General features: G+C 45.5%; 1 protein-coding gene and 1 long non-coding RNA gene across 2 annotated transcripts; one reads left to right on the top strand and one right to left on the bottom strand.

Moving 5' to 3' along the window:
• Positions 1–375: 375 nt before the first annotated feature.
• CNR2 (cannabinoid receptor 2) lies at positions 376–22,151 on the top strand. Its single transcript, XM_037017970.2, has 2 exons — positions 376–572; positions 17,986–22,151. The coding sequence occupies exon 2, from the start codon at positions 18,033–18,035 to the stop codon at positions 19,074–19,076; it is 1,044 nt and encodes a 347-aa protein (XP_036873865.1). The 5' UTR covers positions 376–572; positions 17,986–18,032; the 3' UTR covers positions 19,077–22,151.
• A 1,266-nt stretch (positions 22,152–23,417) lies between these two features.
• Positions 23,418–25,746, bottom strand: LOC118972353 (uncharacterized). Its single transcript, XR_005061272.2, has 2 exons — positions 25,512–25,746; positions 23,418–24,199 (listed from the first exon to the last, which is right to left on the bottom strand). It is a non-coding gene; the product is annotated as an uncharacterized lncRNA (long non-coding RNA).
• Positions 25,747–25,764: the final 18 nt, after the last annotated feature.

The following is a 25,764-nucleotide window of genomic DNA, read 5'->3' as shown; positions in this document are numbered from 1 at the left end:
TCCCCTTGGCTGGTCATGTGTTCCCCATTCTCCACAGTCTCCACCACTCCCTATTACCCCATACTAGCAACCTTCTTCCATTCATGCTATCTGCCTGACACCTGTAGGCATTTGGATTTCAAAGCCACAGTCTGGTGAGCAAAAGGCATTGGAATGGAATGTCCTTTTAGGTGATCCATGTAAGGCTGATGCATTATAACCATTTCACAGATAAAGAAGCTAACATGAATTGCTTGAGGTCATGACAGTGAGGGCCAATCAGAACCCACGTCCCTTGACTCCAGGGCCTGTGCTTGTGCCCCACCCTGGCTAGAGTTCCCCAGGAGGAACAGCTCAGCTGCAGGGGCAAGAAATGTTGTGGCACTGGAGACCCAGAGGGGAAGTGGTGACAGGGACGGAAGGCCAGGCCTCCCCACACTCACTCATCTGTGAGAAAGAGCAAAAGTAAGAGAAAAAGGGTTAGAGGCAGCAGCTCAGCAGGGCATCTGGCTGGGACCCAGGGCCAGGTCTTAGTCACACAGCCGCTGAGGCTCCTACCACCCAGCAGGTCAGATTACTTGCCGCAGGAAAATGTGAGTAGATTTTTTTGCTGTTTTATGTCAGGTGTCTTCCTCATTCCAGGAAAGCCAAGTCTTACCATAGCTCTCCCCTCCAGGGATGGAAGAAGCTGGGTGGGCCTGCCTGGGGCCAGGGGCTGATGTCACATGAGGACTCCTGTGGTGGGGGCTCGGGGCTGGTGCGGCCCTTGCCCCCAGACAGGGCCGAGAATCACCCCTCCGCTGTCATGCCCACTGAGGTCAGGACAGAAGGCAATAATCATCAACATGTGGATGGCCTTACTGGGTGCCAGGCATTGCTCTAAGGGCCTTTCATGGTTTAATTCATGTAATCCTCCCAACAACTATCTACAGCAAATACCATTATTCCCCACTTTACAGATGGGGGCTGACTTACCTAAAGTGACCCAGGCATAAATAAGAACTCTGGGCTTGAATTTAGGCACATGAGCACCACAGCCACCTATCACCCCTAGACTATTCTGCCTTACAAGATGCAGACTTAACTAGGAAACAGTGGGCCAGGAAAGTCCCCGAAAGACTAGGGCTCGGGAGAGGCCTTGGAGATCATTCGGTGAGTACAGTGCTCTCGTTTTACAACCGGGGAGGCGGAAGCACAGAGCAGCACAGTGAGCCCCGCTGGACAGCTGGGGAGTTAGAGCCACGCTCGGTGCAGGAGACCGGGGGTCCACCTCCGGGAACATTCCACTCAGCAGGGCATCAGTGTTTGTGAGTGTTTGTGACCCCAGTGCTGCTTCTGGTAACTCTATGGCCTCAGGCAAAGCACTCCACATCTTGCCCACTCATCTCTCTCTTCGGAAAAATTTGGGCCTGAGACCATCCTTTGTGGGAGGGTATACTGGATAGCCTGGCACCAGAGTGGGGACCTGCTAGAGGCTCAGCGAACGGCTGCCGTGGAGATTCTGAGTGTCATCCCACCTGCCCTTGCTGTGGATTAGAGATGAGGATAATGAGGCCATGGGCTGTTTTCACTCAAAGGGGTGGTGCCTTGAGGGCACAAACACCAGGGCTGAAGCAGAGGAGGGCTGGGAGGAACCTGGGGAGGCCCTGGATGGCAGTGCCCAGTGACCTTGTGCCTCACCGTGGAGGTGGCCCTGTAAAATGCCCTGGGCCCCCGCGTCAATTTCCACCAATGAAGCATGTCTTTTACCTTTTGTCTGGTTAAGGCCAGGTTAAAAGATCAGGTCAAAGCCAGGTTAAGGTGGGCAGAATGGCAGCCCAACTCAACTTAGCAGAGCCTTCCAGCACCACTCTCTTCCCTCCTCATCCTGTCTTAACTATCAGTCTTACCCCAGGCTTTCAGATGTGCAAAGAATGTTCTTTTATTCATTCTTCCTGAAGTACATTCAGTAGGACTCCGAGCCCTCATCCTACTGGGCTGGTCAGAAATTGAATCTCGGTGTGTAGTGAGCGTCCCACACCCCCAACCCTTACCCCACCCCAAAGCTCGCACATCTGCTCCTAGGGTCACACGCACGACAGAGAGTGAGGAAGGCATCTCATTCCATCCCGGCTCCTCCTATGATGGATGCCCGTTGTCCAAGGGGGCTTGAGCTCCTGAAGTCAAGCCTGGATTCTTTGCCAGGATTGGAAACCACTGTACCTTGGGTTCAACTTCCAGGGTGCGAGAACCAGCAACTCCCCCTAGAGGTCCCATCATCTCCCCAGAGCACCTCCAGGAAGCGGAGCCCAGGACGTCAACACTCAAGGAACCCATGCCCAGTGGCTCCCTCCTAGTGTGGGGCCATCTCTCCTTTCCCTTTGGCTTTGGGTCGCATATGCAGGCCCCCCTCTCTCACCCACCAGGACCCCAGCTTCACCTTCTCACTGACCTCAACTTCTCACAAATGACAGGAAGAAGGACTATCTTTAAATAGCTTCTACTTTCTACCCCCAACCCGTACAAAAAGTCCCTGAGCCAGGAGACACCAAGGGTGCTCTGTGAAGGGGGACAGGCAGTCCTGTCTTACAGAGAAGGGAACCAAGGCTCAAAGGCAATGGTGACTCAGTCTAGGTCACGTGGCCAAAGAAACGTGGAGCCAGGGCCACGTCCAGCTCTGTGGGCTCCAGAGCCTATGCTATCAGCCACTGAATCCCGTGGAAGATCCACATTTCCCTCACCAGTCAGTCAGGTGAATTGCAGTACCTTTATAAACCCCAGTTTCTCCAACTCTAAAAGTGAAGCAAAACAACATCACCAACCTGCCTTAAAAGGGAACTCCTTTGTTTTCTTAAATTAACATTTATTGAGCATTCACTACAAACCAGAATTCTGCTGGCACTGTGAATTTACCTGGTTCAGTCCTCACAGTAGCCTGCCAGGGAGATGCTGTTGCTACCCACACTCGAGAGGTGAGAAACGGAAGCTCACACCAGCTGAAGACCTCACGGAGCTGTGGCGCCCAGCAAAGCCAAGACTCAGACTCAGGCCCAACATAATCCAGAGCCATATTATATTACGGTGAGCATCAAATAGGAGAACAGGTGTGAAAAGTGCCTCATACCTGCAAAGGTACAATGCAGGCTCGAGGAATGGCCACCATCTTCCAGCAGAGCTCGGGACAGGATAAGACCATTATTCTCTCGTCCCCCCCTGTCTCCTGGGAAGTGATAGGGTCCATAGAGCATGGAGTGTATCCTTCCCCAAGCCAATCAGCAAAGACTCCAAAAGCCAAGGAAAGGCAGATGGATGGATAGATAGATCAGATGGGGAAGGAACCCCAGTGTCACTGGAGCCAGCCATGGGCAGGAAGGCTACTGGCAGCCCACCCAAACGGACAGGACACTGGTGAGACCCCAGGGCAGATGTGGGTTGAGTTGGGCATCCCGTGGGTTTTGCTGCTTCTCTTCTCCTCCCCCTCCCGCATCCACCCCTGCAGGGGAGGTGGGTGATTCGCTCACACAGTGAGTCAGAGGCTGCCCCTCGCACCAATCCCCCACCAAACCCTCCACTCCCTGGGGGTTGGGGCCACCCTGATGTTCTCCTTTGAGAACCACAGCTGTGCTCACGGTGTTGCCTCTGCCGGAAGTCATTGAGTCTGTCTGCTGTGTGTCTCCATTGATCTGTCTGGGTCCTGGGGAATCTGATCTGGCCAAAAGCAGAGGAGGGGAGCCTGCTGAGAACCAGGGGGGTCGAGGTGCTTCACGGACCTTCACTAATTTCACATGAGGCTCATCTTAATAATACTCACTTAACAGATGAGGCCACTGAGGCTCAGCAGGTAACTGGCAGAGACTAGAGTCAAGCCCAGATCTGACTGTCTTTCTACTACTTCTCACCTGCTTTTCCCAGCAGGGAGGGTGGTGTTCCAGAAGTTTCACATCATTAGAAGGTCATGGCACCTGTCTCCATTTTTTTTAAATTAACAAATAACTATTTTGCTCTTTAAAATATATTTTTCTCGTGTGAGAGCTTCTTAGGATAAACAGAAGAGCTTCTTAGGAGAACTACTAACAGGATAAACAGCAGGTAGTGATGATCCTGGCTCTCAACCAAGCTGCTTATCTTGACCACTGGAGTGGCTTTGGCTAATATATGGTTTTACATTGGTCCTATTCTTAATCATATTATTTAACTTATAACCTGAATGAACCAATGATTAAAGACAGAAAGCAAAAGGAACTCTAATGTCAAAATTACAAGGAGATAAGGAGAAGGAAAATGATAGATAGCTCCTTTGCAACTTTGCCCCAAGATCCCTAACTTGCATTTATTGGCTCAAATTCCTCATAGCTGATCAGAGAAATTCTTGTACTTCACAAAATTTCAAAGGTTGTTTAAAAGAGAAAATAATATGTACACTTTCTTTTCTTGTGTTGGGTGTAAAGGTGATCTGTGCTTATAAAGCATAGGCAGAGAGGTGCTTGCAAATAAGGGCCTGCGATCAATTTGATCTTGCCGTATAATAAACAGAAAATTCTTTTTAAAATCTACAAATTTGCTTTCCAGCATCAAATGCAAGAATTCAAACCTTCAGGTCATGAAAGTGATTTCTGTCCTCTCATTACCTTTCAGTCCATTTTAATGTCCGTTTGGTCCCCCAATAAAACATCACTTTAAAATTTATTCACCAACCACATATTTTCTTCTGTCGTGACTTTAAAGTAAAGCAAGTACATATGCCACTTCAAAGTGGAGAGACTTCAAAATTTATCACGTCATGCATGTAATTTAAATGGTTTAGAATCAATGTTAGTGAAATTTTTTAAGTGATTGAAAATAACGTTATGATAATAACACATAATTGAAATTAATAATGATTTAATAATTTCAATTATTCAATAATTTCATTATTGAAATAAATGAAAATAATACATTTGACTTAAAATCACTTCCTTTTTCATGCACCATAGAAAATTATAAAATGGCTTAAGTAATTCCCATTGGGTTTATAACATTATATATTACTGTGAAAGAGTTCCTGGATAGGAAAAGATTGGACACATTCCAAGCCCTTCATTCTATTTCATTTTAGTCTTTAAGTTTTGGCTATGCTCCTTAAGTAACCTGGCTATGAGCCTTAAGACAATAAACAGAAGAGCTGATGTTTATCAAGGATTTATTGAGTGCCAGCCAGGCACTATGCTATACATTTTCTCCAAGCCACTCACCCCATTTCCTCCTTGCAGCAGCCCTGAGTGAAGATATGTTCATTATCCCCATTTTGCAGATGAGAACATTGAGGCTCAGGAGGTGAAGTAATTTGCCCAGAGACGACAGGCTTAATAAGGGGTAGAATCAGAACTCAGAACTGTGACTCAGGGCTGCCTCTGAAACTCCAGTCTGCATGTTCCCTTCTTATTCTTGGCTGTCCCTTACCTGTTAACCACTTCTTTCACAGAAGCAGGAGATAGGAATCCAGGTCACCTTGCAACTTGGTGTTCTGAGAGAGTCAGTACTACTGGGTATGATCCCATGTCCCAGGGCAGAAATGTTCACGTGCTTTCTTCTTCCCAGCCCCAGGGACCAAAAGTCAACAGATCCACAAATATACCTTAATCCATTCTAGCAGAAAGGGGTAGATGGGGCGTGCATGTGGGTCAACTCCCCAGATGCCTCTCCTCATCTCCCCATGGCCAGAGTGCCCACACCAGGTTTAATTTATCCATCAGCTTCTGTCCAGCTGTCTCTGTGACCCTCCAGCCACTTTGTCACCACTCACAGACCTTCATGGCCTGAAGCCCTGTGAGTCAGTCCTTTTGCTGGTGCCAGTTTCCTCCTTGTAAAATGGGAGTGATCGCAGTCCTTTGTTGGCTTGTATAGAATATATGAGCTACTGTGCAAAGTGCATGCAGTGGTGTCTGGCACACAGCACTCTGGAGGCGCTCATTCTGTGTTACTTGCACTTATTGTCATGATCACCAGTGTGTTTCAAGAGCTGAGCCTCCACCGCTGGACTCAGGGATCCCTCACCCCAACTGCTGCAATCGTAGAAACAAGCTGAGTCAAGGCTGGGGCAGGACCACTACCCTTGGGGATCTGGCCAAGCCCAGGAAGAGGCTGAGCAACCTGGAGGGAAACCGCAGGCGATTCAGAATACCCATCCCGCAGTTTACCTTTCCTGCCCTGCTATATGGAGAAGCCACCATGAAAAGTCCTTGTTACCATTCAAAGGCCTCTCTATCCTCCTGGTTATAATGCATTGCTGGTCCCACAGAGAACTCTTTATGGGCAGAAGAGGTGACCAGCCACTTGTAGGTGTAATTTTAACAATTTTAACAATGCTCCCCAAATGTGCCCACAGCCCCAGCACATGCACTTCCCAGTGACTGCGGACCAGGCTTGCAGCATTAGCAAGCTGCCCCAGGAGACAGAGAGCCATTTATTATTATCAGTCTTTACACCTTAACATGACTGAGTTTCCAAAATTTTCTGTAGCAGGTCTTCTCTGAAAGAGAGGTATAGTCCTTTTAGTTCCTGTTATAAAGATGAAGATAAAGGGCTGAGAATCCTAGTGATGTGTCCTGAATCACAGGGGAGCTCTCTGGAGGGGCAGAACTAAGATGTGTCTTCAGACAGTGGGTCAAGGTGCCCATCTTGAGACCCTGAACTCTGGGATCTGGTGAAGCCAGAAACAGAGAACCTTATGCTACTTACAGTATTTCAAGAGCCGCCCGCCCCTCCCCACCCGACAGCAAGGGAGTCACTAGGAGGAAGGTGCTGGGGCTGGCTGAAGTGCGAGGATCATGGATTCACCTGGGCTCTGCCCTTTTGTATGACCTTGGGCAAGTCACTTCATCTCTGTGTGCTTCTGTCTCCTTGTCTGGCCTGCCACAAAGGAAGCACTAGGGACCGTAATAAATTCATTTGCTTGGTAAACTTTAACCACAGTGACCCATCACAACAGGGTGAATGCTAAAGCAGAGATGAGAATCCAGCTGCCAGACAGTTAAGAGATTTGCTTAAAAAAAAAATTATTTTCATTAAACATGTTATTTCTACTAACATGTAATAGGCTTATTAAATATATTTTTAACTTGTCAGTGTTTGTGTCTAAGACAATATTTTATAATTTCAATATTGTCTAATAAATATTGGAAGATGTAACCTGCATCAAGGAAAGCCCTTAGGGCCTGAGTAACTTTCGAGATGGTACAGGGGCAGAGCAGGCAGGAGGCCTGGGGCCGGCTGCCCTGGCCCTCCGGAGCAGGCTCTCTCCGCTGCGCTTTTGCAGCTTGAGGACATCCCCTGCCCCCGCCCCTTCCCCGTGTGGTTAATTGCACAACTTCCAAGTTGGAAGGACCCTTTTGCCATTTCATCACAAACCCGCTCCTGGTGCAGATGGACAACCTGATAAGGAGACTGTTTCACCCAAGGTTCCCCGGCCGTCAGCTCCACCGCGGTCTGGATCTGGCAGCCGGAGTGCTGTCTCCTTGGCCCCGGGCTCTCGCCCTGATTCCAGGCTGACAGGTGCTTCTCCTTTACCCAGGCCTGCAGAATAACCAGTCAGGGTCCTCAGCCCCTTCTCAGCTTCTGGTTCAAATCTGGAAAAATCCAAAATCCCGAAAGGAAACAACTTTCTCTCTCTTTTCCTAATACTGTCCCTCCTTGACACTCCCTACCAGGCCAAGGGCACCACAGAAATGACATTGTCACTGTCATTATTCATTGCCAACTAGCCAAACACTTGGGAAAGTGAAGAGAAACTATAATATGTATGCCTATTTTGTGTGTGTGTGTGTGTGTGTGTGTGTGTGTGTGTATACTCTTAAAAAGATATATTAAAACACATACATAATGAACTATATATATATGCATTATATATATATATATATATGATCTGCAATCAGCAGAGGGCTTACTCTGTGCCAGACACTGTATTAAGCATGATGCCATCTCAATACTCATGCCTCACTACCATCAATGAAATAAGTACTATTTGTTATTCACGTTTTATGGATCAGGAAATTGAGGAAAAGAAGTGAATGAATGAAGTGACTTTATTCAAAGGCACAAAGCTAACACCTGGCTGAGCCAGAATTGGAACTCAGGTCTGTCTAACTCCAGGGCCCAGCAGCCTAACTGGCAAATCCTTGGGGGTGAAGAGGTCAGCACTTCTGCCAGGCTGGTGGGGACAGGACTAAAATCTCAGCCAGCTAATGGTAGCAGTGGAGGCAATACTGAGTGAAAATGGCCAGAAGAGGAAAAAGCCAAAAAGATAAAAGATGTTATTTGGCCCTGGGACTAAAGATGGAAGATTTCCTGTGCCCACGGCCAGGGCCCCTCACCCTGGGCAGGGCCATGCATTAGACCCTGTCCCTTCATCCTGACTTCGTCATAATACCTGGTGCAAGTCCTAGCTTCGCTTGCCACTTCCTGTGAATTTTGGGCAAGTGACTTGCCCTCTGTGAAACCATTTGCCCACAGAATGCTACCTGCCTCCAATAACAGCTGTGAGCCTTCCCTCTCTGTGCAAACTGTCAAATATGACATGAATGTGAGCATTATTAGCCCATTCTCTAAGTGGGAAGTTGCTGGAGTATAAGGTAGTTGAAAAGAGGAAGAAGGTGTTTGAAAAGACTCCACAAAACTGTCCAGTGGGCAGATTCCAGGTCAGTCGACTCAGTAAAGTATTTGGAGGACATAAAGAATGTAAAGCAATAGGAAGAGACCCTAGGTCTTCAGAGGCACCAACAAGAGCACCTTGTTCCCAGTGCCCCCAGCAGGTCTCTTCCCATCTCTGGACCCCAATTTCCTCCTCTATAAAATATGGAAAATAATACCAGCCTTGCAGAGCCATTGTGAGGTGTCAGTGAGAGAGCATTAGTACAAGGCCCAGTACTCGCCATCATTGTCCTCTGATCTTTGCAGATGGCAATCCTAGGGCGAGACAGTAAGTGCCTTCTCTGTAGAACCACAGGTGCCAGAGCCAGGCTGAAAACTCTGATTCCCAGCTTGGGGCCTGGGTTTCTCTGACAGCCAATAGACATTTGAGAAAGGAATTACAGAGGAGACCTTGACGGTGAGCCTTTGTCCCAATTCTGTAATTATGAATTCTTTCCCAAAATACCACTGGAGGTAGTCTGTATTATGAATTAGGGCATTTGAAATAAAAGCAAAGACACTAAAAGGAGCAATAAATGAATCAGGAGCCAACATTGAATAACTCAGGACTGTAGGCCTGTGGGGCGTTCCCCTCTGAGCTTCCAGGCAGCTGAGGGAAAAGGAAACACCACTGAAGAAGCCTCCTTTTTCCCTAATAGACAGTGGTTCATTCATTCATTCAATAAGTCAATTTAAAAATATCTCAGTGCCTGCTTTGTGCCAGACCCTGTGTTCAAGAGCTGGAAATCCCAGAGGACTCTGTTAGAGAAATTGGTTTGGAAAACAGCCCCTCCGGCAGCCCTCTGCATCTGTCCTCAGGTCAGTTTCCACATTTTGCCTCACATCCATAAACTTTTCCTGTGAGGTGTATCACGGAGATATTTCAAGTTCCTTCCCCCACGTGCTGTCCCACTTCCCCCATCAAATTCATATTAGGATCACAGGATCGTGGCGGTCTGTTTACAAGGTCAATAACCCTGGACAATTGCCCACGTTCAAGTTCACTTTCTGCTTTAACCCTGCTGTTTGTGGTTCCTGCCTCTTTCCACAAGTCTGGTTCCCTAAGCCTGCAGCACTATGGTGAGAAGCTCAAGGGGATGCTTAGGGAGAATGAGGACGGGGACCAATGGGCAATGTCTGCCGTGGCTTGGGAGTGGGAAGTGGTGGCTTGGAGGCCATCTCACTGACTCACTTCTCTGGCTGTTCCATCTCTCTAAGGCCTGCTTAGCTTAGCTTGGGCCCCCCCATGAAAAAACCTCCACCAAGAATCTACTGTGGGCTCTTTTGTGGTGCGAGCAGTAGTATAATACAGAGATGCCCCCACTCCCTGAGCCAGATTCTCCTCTCACACACAGTCCAGGAAGCAAGAGGAGGAATGGACACAAATAATAGAAGGTAGACAGTGATCCATGCGGCAGGACTCAATGAATTTCATCCACCTGGAAGGGTAAGGGAAAACTAAAGAATGCTTCCTGGAGAAGGTGGCTTTTGCTAGAGGGCCTGAAGATTTTGAGTAAAGGAACATAGCCCAAAACCCCAGAAAACTTCCTTGCAACTGCAACCAAGCACTACCAAGCACAGAGGGGGATTGGGAGAAGAAATGTGGGAGGAAGGCCCTATGGCACCCTTCCTGTGGCTAGACAGAGTGCCAAGAGCCCCAGCCTGCTGGGAAGCAGGTCAAGGAGGTCTCCTGGTTCTATGACTCAGGGATCATTCATGCACATCTAGCAGGTTTTTTGAAATGTGATGGTTTGGCCTTCGTGGTATAAAGTGTCAGCTGAGAGGTGTAGAGATATTTCTGCCTCAGCTCTCAGACAAAGGTCAGATAAGACCTGAGCTCAAACTCCTGTAAACTAACACACTGAGGCACAGCCTGCCTTTCTTTAGACTCTGAAAGTGAGGCATGGCACCATGGATTCAGTAACTTCTCTCACTTAATCTGCACAACAATGTGATGGGGGTAGTATTTGTCCCAGCTCATAGGTGAATGAAACAGAGGCTCAGAGACGTGAAGTAGCTTGCCCAGCATCACAAGGCCCAAAAGATACAGAGCTGAGTTTGAATCTAGGGACATCTGGCTACCAAGCCTGTGACATAGGAATCCGGCATGGTGAGTTTCCCAGGGGAACCTTAAGAAATCACCCAGCCACCCACCTGCTTTAAAGATGAGAGAAGAAAGGCCCAGAAAGGCCTACCCAAAGTCACTCAGTAGCAGAACAGGGCCTGGCACCCAGGGCTCCCCACTCCCAGTCAGAGATAAAAGTAATGGCTCTTGGCCTCCGGTCTCTGCTTGTCCCTGTGCGTGGAGCACCCACAGCCTAGGGGTCCTGCTCAACACACATGCTGTCCCCAGCGCCTTCAGGCTTTAAGCCCAACAGCAACATGGGGCCCGCTGCTCTGTGGCATTCTTTCACTTCGCATTTTCACTTCTGGCCAGGAAAACCCCCAGTACACCGTTTCCTGAGCAGTTCCCAGGCTCTTCTCGGCTTCCTAGGTAGCCTTTCCCAGACACTCAGCCCGAGTCAGGGCTCCTGGCAGCAGGCCCTGGGCACCCACCGTAGCGTGGACGTGCTGTCTGGGGAAAGTTTATCAGGTAGCTGTGGGCCTTTGGCATTCTTCTCAGGTGGGGAAAGCACTTGGTTGGTGGTTCTCTTGTCATCTTACACGTGTGCTGGTCAGGTCACAGAATGCTTTTTGCATGCCTCAGTGGTTCTTAACATTTAACTCCACTGACAGGCTGATAAAAATATGTGAACACTCCCAGTGACAAATGCACAGGCCTAAAGTCTTACATCAGCCTTGAAAGGACTGACATCTCCCCCACAGCTGACCAATGGGCCCAGTGAAAAAGCTGTGGGGGAGATCAGGCCGGTGAGCTTTTCCCAAGGATTTGGGGACAGGAGTTGTCACTGTCATTTCAGAAATGAGAAAAGGGGCTCAGAAAGTTGAAGGGACTTGCCCGCAGTCACTTGTAAGCCACGGCAGAGGTGGAACTGGAACAACCCCACAGCACCCAAACAGTGGTGTCTCCCTCTGCTTCGAGGAGGAAGGCCCCGTCTAGATGCTCTGACTCCAACAGGGATTTCTCTCTGTCCAGAGGCGAGGCAGACAGGGAGCTCAATTTCCTGTTGCTCTGTGCATCTTGGTGTTGTGGGATGCTGTCTTGTTAGGACTTCCATCCAAATGCCTACATTTCCTGCCCTTACCTAATTTGGACAATAACCACAGGTTGGTGGCCATGCTAGGCCCAGGTGAGACACAAATGCAGGCATCCTTCTTCTGGGCTGGACTTTGCACAGAGTAAGCTGTGCTCTGACAGGAGGGAGCTGTTTTCTAAGAGAACTATGGGAAGGGGTGAGGGCTGGGGCAGCAGAGGTGCAGGGAGGAAGCTCCCAAAAGTGGCAGGGTTAGGATGTGGGAACTGAGAAAGGCTTGCCCTGCCTGTCACTCATTTGTGAACAGGGCTGAGAACTTGTCTGGCACCACTTCCTGTCTCAGCTCAGGTGTGACCTTGGCAACACTCAGCAAAGGGCATCTGTCTTAGAGAAACACCTCTTCTCAGCTTCCTTAGGCAGCGGCACCTCTATGCTTACAGCACGAAAGAGTTGTGTCTTGTGATTTAGGGGATGTGAAATTTAGTTCCAGCTCTGCTGCTGATCTGTTGGGTGACCTTAGGAAAGCATATGCCCACCCCTGGCCTGTTTTCTTGGTGAGAAAATGATGGAGTTGGGTTATATGAGAGAGCTTTGATCTGTTCCTTGAAGAGAGGACAATAGTGACATGAACTCAGATTTTACCTAATTTATGAGTAGGGTTACAGAGATCATAAAAAAGTGTTCTGCTCTCTTAAAAATTTACAAAACACTGGATTATGATAAAGCTGCCATTTATTGAGCCCTTGTGATATGCTAGCTGTATTATTCTTAACAACCTCACAGAGTAGGTGCATTATCTGCATTTGAAGATGCTCATAGTAATAATAATAGTAATAATAAGTACTTCAGTATATTATATTAATTTACTTAAATCCTCACAAAAACCCATTTTACAAATGAGAAATGGGAAAAACAAGACATTAGGTAGCTTGAACAACGCCACCCAGCTGGGATTTGAACCTACACAGTGGTCTCCCCACCCCTCATGCTCTTACTTGGGAACTACTCTTTCTGAGGCAGCCCGTTTCCATCCCCATGGGTTTCACTCATTAAGTAGTTTTTGAGCACCTACTCTGCGGCAGACATTGTGCTAAGCGCTGAGGACCCAGAAATGATGACGGCTCAGTCCCTGACCTTGACAAGCTGTGTGGCCTCTGCCAAGTGGTTTAACACCTCTGAGCCTCCATTTTCTATGGAAGAGCAATAACCATAACCCTTATATCCCAGAGTAGTATGGATTGCATTTGATTGTGACTGTGAAAATGTTTTGTAAAACTTAAATGCCATATAAATGTTGGTTAGTTGGAGAAAAGTTGGTTGGAGAGGAGACTCATGCAGAATCAGCCACAATTCATGCAGAATAGGGCCAGACGCTCCATGTGTGACTGGGGCATCAGGGAAGGCTTCCCTGGACAAGAGATGACTCCAGAAGGAAAGTGAGCCAGAAAAGGAACCCCGGGGCAAAAGTGTAGGCAAAGGAACAAGAGAAGAAGTATTTGGGGAATGGGGAGGCATCCAGTTGCGCCAGACTGCGGCTGCCTGCAATGACCATTGATGAATCAGTCCTGACCTGGCTGTCAACAAGCAGTTCAGCACCCGGGGAGGCCCAGCACTGAACCATAAAAATATGACATGAGCCACGTGTCATTTAAATTTTTCTAGTAGCCACTTTGAAAAAATAAATAAAAGGAATCTGGCAAAATAAATGTTTTTTTTAGCCCAATATATCCGAAATATTATCATTTCAACTACCCAGACACACCAGGAAGCCTCTGCTCAGGAAGCCACAGATCAATCTTGTCCCAACTTCTCCTCCCTAAGAGCCTCTAGCAGGACCACAGGTGGGGTGAGAGGGAGGCACTTACCATGGGCTCAAAATTTAAATGAGTGCCAAAAAATTATAAAACATGCTGTTTTTGGATGTAAATACAATATTTCAACTTGTAATCAATAGAAAAAAATTATCAGTGAGATACGTTATGTTCTTTCCTTCATGTTGTCTGAAATCTGGTGTGTATTTTACACTTAAGACACATCTCAATTCAGACTAGTTACACTTACAGCACAGGGATGGACAGAACTGAAATTGAATCCCGGTTCCAACATTTAAGTAACTGGGTCCTCCTGGGCAAGTTCGCAATTAAGAGTAGCTACCCTCAATATCAAGCTCTCTTCTAAATGTATTTTGCATATTAATTCACTGAATCTTCAAAACATGAATTATGTATAAAGCTGAGTTGCCTTCATTATCCTCATTTTACAGATGAGGAAACAGGAGTACAGGGAGCCACAAGAGCTTATCATTCCTAAGCCTGCTTCCTCTATAAAGCACATCCACCTTGAAGTGCATTGTGAGGGGAAATTTGGAAATACCCAGGTCTTCCTACCCAGACACACCAGGAAGCCGCTGCTCAGGAAGCCACAGACCAATCTTGTCCCAACTTCTCCTCCCTAAGAGCCTCTAGCAGGACCACAGGTGGGGTGAGAGGGAGGCACTTAACATGGGCTCAAAATTTAAATGAGTGCCAAAAAATTATAAAACATCCTGTTTGGGATGTAAATACAATATTTAAACTTTGTACAAATACTGATACACCTACTTACAAATTTTTCAATAGCAACTAGTGTTTTAATGTATAATGTTTTTTAAAAAAATCTAAAGGATACATTGGAAATGTCCATATAGAAGTGCACATCTTTCCTCTCATCTCAGACAATTTATCTCAGTCAATTTCACTAGATTTTGCCAAACTCCTCTCCAAAGTCGTTGCGCCAACTCACATCCCATCACAGCGCTGAATGGTACCGTCGCTCCACACCATCTCCAACACTGGATGTTGTCAGATTGAATTTTATGCCAACCTATTGGGAGTGAAACTTTCACTTCTGTGATACCTTTGAGGTTAAACATCTTCTGAAAGGATTATTGACCATCTCTCTTTCATTCTTGCTAGTCTACTTATTAGTGGATTCCCCACTTGTTTTCTTAAATAATCTCGCCTGAGGCTTATCTATTTTATTATCTTTTCAAAGAACTAGCCTCTGTCTCTGTCATTTCTTTATCTTCTCTATTGCTTTCCCATGTCATTAATGTCTGCTCTTATTATTTCTGTCTTCTGCTTTATTTATTTATTCTGTTTATGTTTATTCTGCCTTCTTTTACTTATGCTGTTGTTTTTTTTTCTACTTCATAAGTTGGATGTTTAGGGCATTAGTCTTTTTTCTTTTCTAAAGTGATCATGTAGGGCTTTGAATCTCCTTTTCAGTACCACCCACATGCATCCCATGAATTTTACTATGCTACAAATCTTAATGTTTTTCTCATTTCCTTTATTATTTCTTGACCCAAGAATTATTCAGAAGTGTGTTTTTAAATACTCATATCTATGAAGTTTGTTAGCCATGTATTTTTAGGTTCTTGGTTTCTAAACAAATTGCACTGTGGTCAGAGTATATGGTTTGTATGTTACAGATTATTTGAAATTTGTAGAATTTACTTTTTGCCTAAGACTTAGCCAGTTTTCGTAAATGTCCACATTTGCATGAAAATTATGTATATTTTCCAATTACTGGATGTTGAATTCCATATATGACATAAATCAAGCTTGTTAATTTCATGTTCAAATCTTATACATTCTATTGACTAGAATGTCTGCTTAATCTATCAACTTCTGAGAAAAGAATTCTAAAATCGCTCACTCTTTAATTTCATTTCAATTCGATTCCCCAAATATTTGTTGAGGATCTATTATGCACCAGATACTGTTCTAAGCCCTTATGTCAACAAAGAAAATAGTTTCTTGACCTCATGGAACTTAAATTCTAGTGGAACAAACAGATAATCAACAATAAAACATAATAAATAGGTAAGCTATATAGAGTAAATTATATGTTAGGAGGTGATATTTGGAAAAAATTTTTAAATAGGTAAGAGTAAGGGAGACTAGCAGGGCAGGAAGGTGGGATGAGTTACAGTATTAAATAGGATGGTGGGTCAGATGTCAATGAAGAGGTAAAATTTGAGCCAAGACTTGAAGGTTAAGAGCCTGAGCCAAGCATTTATCTGTGGAAAGAGTGTTCAGGTAGAAGAAACAGCCAGGGCACAGGCCCTGCAGCAGGAGGTTGGACCCATCAGGAGGCCAGCAGGGCTAATGCTGCTTCACCAAGGAAAGCACAGTCTTAGGGAGGTCAGAGAAGTAATGGGGCCAGAACACAGAACTTTCTAGGCTGCTGTAAATACTCAGGCTTTTACACCGAATGGAATGCAGGGTTTGGGACAGAGAGTCGCAGGATCTGACATAGTTTTAAAGGATCTCTCTGGCTGTTGTGTTGACATTAGACTAAAGATGGGCCTGATTAGAAGCATGGAACCCAGTTAGGAAGCTCTTGAGGTAAACCAGGTAAGATATGATGATGCCTGATTTTAAGTCTAAATTGGACCAATGCCTTTACTCACTTCCTAAGCAGTTTCAACTCTGTTCATCTCTCTCTTAACTTATGTTACTGTCATTCACAGTTTTACTTCCACTTTGTTTTTCTACCTTCCAAGTCAGCTATTATTATTGTTGGTATTATTGCTTTATACAGCCATATGTTTTTCTTTATTCATAACGTTAATCAATGTATTTGTTCACAATTCCTACTTGCCTTTCTATTCCTCCCTCTATGAAGAATTTCCTTTTTCTGAAGGCATATCCTTTAGCTGTTCCTTCAGTAAAGGTCTGTTAGTGGGCAATTCTCAAAAATATTCTTATTTCGAGTGATGATTTAGCTTTTTTCCTCTCTATCTTCTGGCTACTCTTGTTGCTATTGGGAAATCTTCTTTTAAATTTAGTTAGGATTCCTTTGCTGGTATTGTATCTTTTCTTTCTGATTACTTTTATTTTTTTTCTGTTTGTCTTTGGTGTTTTAGAGTTTCATTATGATATATGTGAATGTGGAATTAGTTTGTCTTTAAAATTCTGCTTGTGGTTCACTGTGATTTCTGAATCTGAGGTATAAATTCTGTAAAATTCTCCACTCTTATCTCTGAATATTGTCTCCCCAATGCCCACCATAAATTCTGTTCTTACCTTCTGAAACTCCAATTTGATATACCTTTAACCTTTTCATTTAGTCCTCCATGTCTCTTAACCTCTCTTTTATACTCCCCATCTCTATCTCCTTGCATTGCATTTATGAAATTTCTTCAGATCTGCCTTCTAGACTGATGCTTTCCAACTATTCTGTTCGCTTCTTTAGCCTACTTATAAGGGTTTCTTTTTTCAATGACTTTTTCATTCCCAGAAATTCTACTTGATTCTTTTTCAAATCTGGCTAGGCGGTCTCTAATTATGTACTCACATTTTTTATTCTTTATTGTTTAATCATATTAAACATATTTTTATATGTATACCCAAGAATTACATTAAGTTCTTGGAAATCTAATTCTACCATCTGACATTTCTGCTAATTCTTGTTCACATTTCATTATGCATTTTGTAATTTTGCATTGTGAGCTCAAATTCTATGGGCCTTTATATGTGGGAATCTTGTGCAACCTGGATAGAAAAGCATATCCCTCTAAAGAAATTTGGAGTTTGCTTTCTAAAAGTATCTAATAATGTCCCATACAATATTTAAGTGTTCTGGTTTGGGTTTGTTTTTTTGTTTATTGTTCTTGATATTTAGGACACAGTTATACTTAAAAAAATGATTCATTATCTGTCAACTCAAATTTATTAGGACCCCTATATTTTATCTGGCAACTCTACTGGTGTGAGGCGAAAGCCTTGTCTCCCATCCCTAAAATGTTGTTGAAACTTCAGCATCTTACTTACCAAAACTGGCAAATAAAGTATCAATGCAGAAAAAATCCCTTCACCTTATCACTCTGGATTCCTTTTTTTTTCTTGGTTTGAATTTTCTCTGTTTTTGACCTTTGGAGATTTCCCTTACTTTCAAAGGGAAGCCTCAGGATTAGCCTTTTTGAAAACAAAAGGCCAAAAGCTTTGCAGGTTACTTCTGCCTCTTGAATTCCCACATATCTCCCCTAAAGCAACCAGCACAGACTGAGCGCCAGAGGGCAAAATATAAAAAAAACAGACGTGAATTGCTATTTCAACATATGATCCATCCACACAGGTAAAGGGGTTGTCTAAAGTCGGCAAAATTGTGGCAGTCATTGCACTAATTGAGAAAGATCCCTTTCTTCTTCTCATTGTACTAGAGCAAAGGCTTCTGGGCAAGCCCAGCAGAAGCAAAGGAACCCACCCCATGGAGAGATGCCTGATGGAGGCAGCCAATGGCTCCAAGGATGGCTTGGATTCCAACCGCATGAAGCACTACATGATCCTGAGCAGTTCGCAAAAGATAGCTGTCGCAGTGCTGTGCACACCTTTGGGCCTGCTAAGTGCCCTGGAGAACCTGGCTGTGCTCTACCTGATCCTGTCCTCCCACCGGCTCCGCAGGAGGCCCTCATACCTGTTCATTGGCAGTTTGGCTGTGGCTGACTTCCTGGCCAGTGTGGTCTTTGCCTGCAGCTTTGTAAATTTTCATGTCTTCCAAGGTGTGGATTCTGACGCTGTCTTCCTGCTGAAGATCTGCAGCGTGACCATGACCTTCACAGCCTCTGTAGGCAGCCTGCTGCTGACCGCCATTGACCGCTACCTCTGTCTGCGCTACCCACCTAAATACAAAGCCCTACTCACCCGTGGGAGGGCACTGGTGACCCTGGGCATCATGTGGGTCCTCTCAGCATTGGTCTCCTACCTGCCCCTCATGGGATGGACTTGTTGTCCCAGTCCCTGCTCTGAGCTTTTCCCCCTGATCCCCAATGACTATCTGCTGAGCTGGCTCCTGTTCATTGCCTTCCTCTTCTCTGGTATCATCTACACCTATGGGCATGTCCTCTGGAAGGCTTATCAGCATGTAGCCAGCTTGGCCGAGCACCAGGACAGGCAGGTGCCAGGAATGGCCCGGATGAGGCTGGATGTGAAGTTGGCTAAGACCCTGGGCATGCTGCTGGCTGTGCTCTGCATATGCTGGTTTCCAGTACTGGCCCTCATGGTCTACAGCCTGGTCACCACTCTAAGCGACCAGGTCAGGAAGGTCTTTGCCTTCTTCTCCATGCTCTGCCTTGTTAATTCCATGGCCAACCCTGTCATCTATGCCCTTCGGAGTGGGGAGATCCGCTCCTCTGCCTACCACTGCCTGGCCCGCTGGAGGAGGCACCTGAGGGGCCCTGGGCCCGAGGGAAAAGAAGAGGTCCCGAAGTCCTCAGTCACTGAGACAGAGGCTGATGTGAAAATCACCCAGTGACCAGATTCCAGAGGTCTATACTGCTCTGATTGCTGATGAGGCCTCTTTCACAGTTTTAAACAAGCAAAGTCAGAAGTCATTTCACTCCCTAGAGAAAAGAGAGTGGTCTTGACCGTCCAATCTTACCTGAACCAGCCTCAGGGGGCCTGGACACTTACCCCATTTTGTTGATGAGTGTTGGCACTGAACCCTGGAGCATAGCCTGGCCATGCCTCCCTGCACAGTTTGCGGGATAGCTTGGAGTGGCCAGGTAGGCAGGAAGAAAGAGGCTGGGACAGGCTCATAGCCTGTCAGGTTAGGACAACCTTCCCCACAAGATGGCTTAGTGCCTGCATCCTCCAGGGACCACAGGAGCCAGATGGAGCCTTCAGCATCAGCACTGAGGGACTCAACATCTGAGAAGGAGAATGGATTATTCTCCTGGAATCCAAGGGTATCGGATGGGATAGCTGGCCAGCCCTTGTTCCTGCTTAATTGCTGGGACCTCCCTGCTTCCGGAGCTATGAGAGGCCCCACCTTCAGGTCACCCTTTCCCATGGAGGACCAAGAACTATGATGAGATGAGGCTCAAGGGTTTTGGTCTGCCTTTTTCTGAGGTAATTGATAACCAGCCCCCCTACCCCGCCAGCTCAGGATACCTTGTTATTAGGGCAGTGGCTCTCCCTGACACCCTGATCATCCCCACTCACTGCCACTGTGACCTCCTAGGTCCCTGGGGAATATAGAAGAGGCTGGGATCACTTGAGACACAGAACCTTCAGAGAATTTTACTGATCCCATGACATCCTATTTGGTGGCACCACAGGAAGCAAGCGAAGTGCCAGCCTAAGCCAACTCCAGAAAGGGGGGGATATACTTTACAAATCTCCAAATTCCTCCCAGGTGCCCCTCAATTCAGCCCCACTGTCTTCTTCACACCCCTATAATGAATAATAAGCAGAGCGAGTGGGGAGAGGGAAACTCCCTTACCATGTGCTAGGCACAAGGCTGACAGCCCATAGCCCACAGTCCGCAGCCCACTATCTCCAGCAAGAATACAGCCCCATGCTTTTCCAGATTCCAGGAAACATCCACATTTTACACATCAGGGAGGCTGGATTCCTACCAGAGGGACTTAAAACAGTAGACAAGAGAAATTGGTGGTGGGGGGGAGGATTGCAGAGGAATTCTAATGTAATTATTCAGGACACAGGCAGAAGAAAAAGAAAAATATTTATTAGACATGCCTTCATTTAATGACAAGGTATCCACTGTTCATTCACTCATCCACCCATCTCACAAATATGTGTCAGGTTCTGTGATGCGTCCCTGATACCCAGCCATAAACAAAACTACTGCTGTCTAATGGGACATACATTCTACATTACGGTGGGAAGAAAGCCAATAAGTAAATAAAGAAGATAATTACTGGTGGTACAAGTCAGGAGATCGTCAGGGTCATGGGGTAGGGACTGAGTGAGGCAGAGAGAAAACCCACTATGTCCTCTGGCCATAATGCCTGCTGGCTTTTACGGAGTCTTCACTATGTGCCAGGCACTGGGCTAAGTGCTTTTCAATGAGGTGATTCACTTAGTCTTCACAAAAACCTGCTGAAGAGAGTCTTGGTATCCTCATTTTACAGATAAGGAAACTTCTAAGAGGCAAAACCACTTGCCTGGGGCCATACTGCTAATACAACCAAAGCTGGGTTGCCAGTCCAGTTTTGTTGACTTCAAAGCCTGCCCTCTTCACCGCTAACCTGTTGGCCTTCTTCAGTCAAATCAGGCTTGATTAGGAGTGATATTAGGCTTCTGAAACATTTGATTCCTGCAACTTTTAACTCATTATTATTTCTTGATGTACTTCATTTTATGCTTTGTATTAATTTCCTGTAACAATTTTCCACAAACTGAGAGGCTAAAAAAAAGCATAAGTTTATTCTTTCACAGTTTCAGAGGCTAGAAGTACAAAATCAAGGCGCTGACAGGGCCATGCTCCCTCCAAAGTTTCAAGGGGGGAAGATCCTTTTTTGCCTCTTCCAGCTTCTGGTAGCTTGTGTTTGGCTTGTGGTAACAAAACTCCAATCTCTGCCTCCATCTTCACATGGCCTTCCCCACCTTTGTTTATTGGTGTCTTCTTTTAAGGACACCAGTCATTGGATTAAAGCACACCCTAATCCAGTATGACCTCACCTTACTGTAATAAATTACATCTACAATGACTATTTCCTAGTAACTAAGGTAGCATTCACAGGTTCTGAGCGGACATGAAGTTTTGGAGGACACTATTCAACCCAGCAGAGCCCCCAAGGACAAAGTCCCCGCCCCTATTACAGCCCATATCATGAACTGTGTTAGTGGCCGTCACTGGCCTGTCTTCCCCCATGGAGTGAGCTCCATGTTCACCTCCGGATGCCAGGGTCCCATGAGGACGCAGCATACAGTCGTCTGGGGACCAGTCAATATCTGTGGACCTGAACTGCTTCTGAAAAGCTTTGAACTGCGTTTTGGAAAACTGAATTTTACTTTAACCCAGACACCTATCTTTTTTGTCAGGAAAGAAATGGCATGATTTTTTAAAGGTGAATTTGGGGTTCTGTTGCCAGGCAGCTGCGTCTGGGGAGGTCTCTCCCTGCTCCCTAGGTGAAGCACTAGGAGAAACCTCACCTGGACGGGGTTCTTGACTCTGGACTAGAAAGAATTTTCAAACAGGTCAGACAAATACAGGTGAGGAAGGAATTCATTAAAGCAAGAGTAGGTAGTAGGGAGTGGCAGCTGCCCTCTAGGTGGCTGAGAACAGGGAGATACAGAGGGATGGAGGGCAAGTTTGTTGAATTCCTTCTCGGCCTAGGGCAGATTTCCTTGCCAAGTCCTAAAGCCAGGGTGACCCTGTGTCCTGTATCCACTTGGATCTGCACAGCATGATGACTGAGCCCCTACCACCCCAGGGTTTGGGGGAGCCGCGGGGCACAGGATGGAGTGAGATTATGTTCTTTCTGAGAACTTCCCAAAGAAAGGAGATTTTCAGGCAGGCTGCTAAAGGCAGATCGTACAGCTGCAGTTCTGTCTGCGTCACCCAGGCCACGGGAACTTACAGGCCCAAATCAGAGCTCTCAGCAGCTCCTCCATATTTATCAGGAGTAAAACACAGACACAGTGAAGACTTGGAAATAAAATAAAATGGCAAAGAGACAACAAAGGCACGCGCCACTGTGAGAGCAAAGAGACAACGCAGTAAGTTGAGCAGTGTGAAGGCTTTATTTAGGAGTACACACTTCAAGGGGAGTGCGGGCAACCTTAGAGATGAAGTGCACTGAAAGGCTGGGGATTCTGTCTTTTAAGGCTTTCAAGAATGGGGCAAAGGGCAGAGGGGGGTTTGTTGGGCTTCGGCTTGGCTTATGGTCTCATGATATCTCTCTCCAGTGAAGGATACTGTGTCTTCATTCACAGTCAGTTCTCTAGATAATTCTGTAGGATAAACTTAACCCAAGGAATTTATTGATCTTAGTCCTCACCAAGATAGTGGTTACCCTCAAGCAGGGGACATATCATTTAGGCTTGTGCTGCTGTAAGGTAACTATTAGCTGATTACTAAAGAATATGTTAGGAATCTTACTTCTCAACACTCTGCTTTTTAAAATGGGATCTTGGCTTTAAGATGGAGTCTCTCCTGTTCTTACTATGCCATTTATATCTCGGCTTTTTTGGGAAATTAATCATGATGCTTATCCCATGTCTCTGCCCTACCTCAGTTCCTTAGGTTGGGACATGATTTTCTTTATTCATTGGTGGGTTTTTTTTTTTTTCTCATTTTAGCAAAGAAAATGCCCAAGTGCCTGAGATAAATTGACACTCAGTAAATAGAATAAACTTAGAGCATAAAATCATTGAATTAAATGCATTTCCACACTTTCTGCCTCTTTCCTTCCACAAGCACACTCTAGTTCTGCTTTAAGTAAAGACCTGGAGTTTATGGAGAGGGAGAGAAACTGGGGGAAAGGGTCCCTGGATATGATGGAGAACTTCCCTCATTGTTTAGATGAGGAAATGGATCCAGACAGTGGACAAGACTTGCTGAGGAGACCCAAAGGTGGTGTCCAGTGCAAGAAACCCAGATTTCCCAACTTCTAGTTTTGCCCACTCTGTTGTAATGCCTCTTACTTGTCCATGCAGACATACATTTTGTTATGAAGCTAAGGAGAATCAAAGGTCTCAGTGTCCCATTTTGTCTTCCCTAAGATGAGTTCTGTAACATCAAAGACAGTTACTCACTCTGGTCATTAGATGTGAATGGGTTTTTTTAAGATGCTTACTGCTTTGGACAATATTTCAACTTAATCTTGCAGAGGAAGAACACAGACAATAAGGAAAATGGCTGTTCATTCAAAATTATCATTGTTTCTTTATCACTCCAGAATGAGGAACTGCTCGACTCTGTCAACACAGGCTGTGACCCTCCCAGGTTGCAAGAGAGAAGCAGCCTGTTAAGAAGCATAGGTTCTACACCTGAAGACCTGGGCTCCTCCTCTGACCCAAACTAGTTGCATGGTCTTGTGCAACTCCAATCTCCTCTCTGGGCCTCAGTTTCCTCCTCTGTAAAATGGGAAGAGTAGGGAAGGGGAGAATGTCAAGGAACTCCAAAGTCTCTCCAAATCTGACATACTGCAGTTCTCTCACTAAGGTATGGGAATCGGCTGTGCTTCGTGGGGTCTTTAGACTTCCTACATCTGATGGCCTCACCTCCTGCTTGAGCAGGCACAGCATGTACAAACTGTAGAGGAGCTGGTGACCTCCCTGCCAGACAAGGCTCACACAGGCCCCCCTTGGGCTTGGGGCTCTCAATGTTCTCACCCTGCTACTCCAAAGATGTTCCTTCATGGGGACCTGTACCTGGGTCTTCTTTTTTCCCATTAGACGTTAAGCTCTTTAAATTGCCTCAGAATTCCCAAAGCACGTACAGTAAATATCAGACAGGTGGCATGGCCACACCTGCTCTTCCTCTTGCAGCACCATCTGCTCCCCACACAATGCTTCCTCCCATCGTCGCTCTACCCCACCAGTTCTGCCAGGGCTGTGACGGTGCCTTTCCGCCTGGTCTTCCTGCCTCCAGGCTCTTGCTCTTCTATATTACAGTTCAAAAGTTCCCTGGGGGAAAAAACAGCCTCTTCAATAAATGCTGTTGGGAAAACTGGACAACTACCTGCAGAATGAATTTGGATCACTGTCTTGTACCATACACAAAAATAAACTCAAAATGGATTAAAGACCTAAATATGGGACCTGAAACCACAAAACTCTTAGAAGAAAATAGAGGCAGGAACCTCTTGAATATCAGCACTAGTAATTTTTTTTGGATATGTCTCCCCAGGCAAGGGACACAAGAGCAAAATAAAGTACAGCAAAGGAAACCATCAACCAAACAAAATGGCAGTCTACTGAATGGGAAAAGATACTTGCAAATGATATATCCAATAAAGGGCTAATATCCCAAATTTTATGAAGAACTCATACAACTCAATACCCAAAAAAAAAGGCAAATAATCCACTTTAAAACATTTTTCAGAAGAAGACATACAGATAGCCAACAGACACATGTAAAGATGTTCAACATTACTAATCATCAGGGAAATGCAAATAAAATCACAATAAGACATCACCTCACACCAGTCAGAATGACTAATATCAAGAAAAAACAAGAAACAACAAGTGTTGGTGAGGTGGTGGAGAAAAGGGATGAAAACTGGTGCAGCCACTATGGAAAGCAGTATGGAGGTTTCACAAAAAACAAAATAGAAATACCATAAGACCCAGTAATCCTACTTCTGGAAATTTCCCAGAAGAAAACAATGTCACTAATTCAAAAAGATCTATGCACCCCTATGTTTATTGCCTCATTACTTACAATAGTCAAGATATGGAAGCAACCTAACCATCATCAACCATCAATGGATGAATGGATAAAGAAGATGTGGTATATATACATGATGGAATATTACTCAGCCATAAAAAAGAATGAAATCTTGGCATTTGTGACAACATGGATGGACCAAGAGGGTTTTATGCTAAGTGAAATTAGATAGAAAAAGACAAATACCACATGATTTCACTTACACGTGGAATCTAAAACAAACTAACAAAATAGAAATAGACTCAAACACAGAGAAGGGACTGGTGATTGCCACAGGAGAGAAGGTGGAGGGATGGGTAAAATATGAATAGTAAAGGAGTTAAAGAGGCACAAACTTCAAATTACAGAAAATTGAGTCACGGGGAAGAAAGGCAGCATAGAGAATATAGCCAATAATAATGTTATCTCTTGGTATGTTGACAGTAACTATACTCGTCACAGTGACCATTTCATAATGTATATAATTGTAGAATCACTACGATGTAAATATGAAACTAATATAATATTGTATGCCAACTGTATTTAAATTTAATAAAAGGAAAAAAGTACCCTGTGACCACAACGGCAAATGGACTACTCCCAGTTCTCTGCACAAAGCTGGCCTTCCACACCCGGATACGATTTAACCCAGCAGTGAAAGCCCTTCTCAAGTTTTCATTCCACGGTCAGCAGAGCGCAACGATCCTTGCATCTTTCTCCCTTTGAGCGCCAGAGGGACAGGGACTGCTGACCCGGAAAAGTTTCAGACTCAACCCAAGGGGGCCTGCGTTAGCACGCCCTTTTTCCTTACGAGCCAATCATT

This window comes from Manis javanica, chromosome 4 (assembly GCF_040802235.1).
Source record: "Manis javanica isolate MJ-LG chromosome 4, MJ_LKY, whole genome shotgun sequence".
Lineage (NCBI taxonomy): Eukaryota > Metazoa > Chordata > Mammalia > Pholidota > Manidae > Manis > Manis javanica.
The sequence above is the reverse complement of the archived record's forward strand: the minus strand, read 5'-3'. Positions and strand labels throughout refer to the sequence as shown.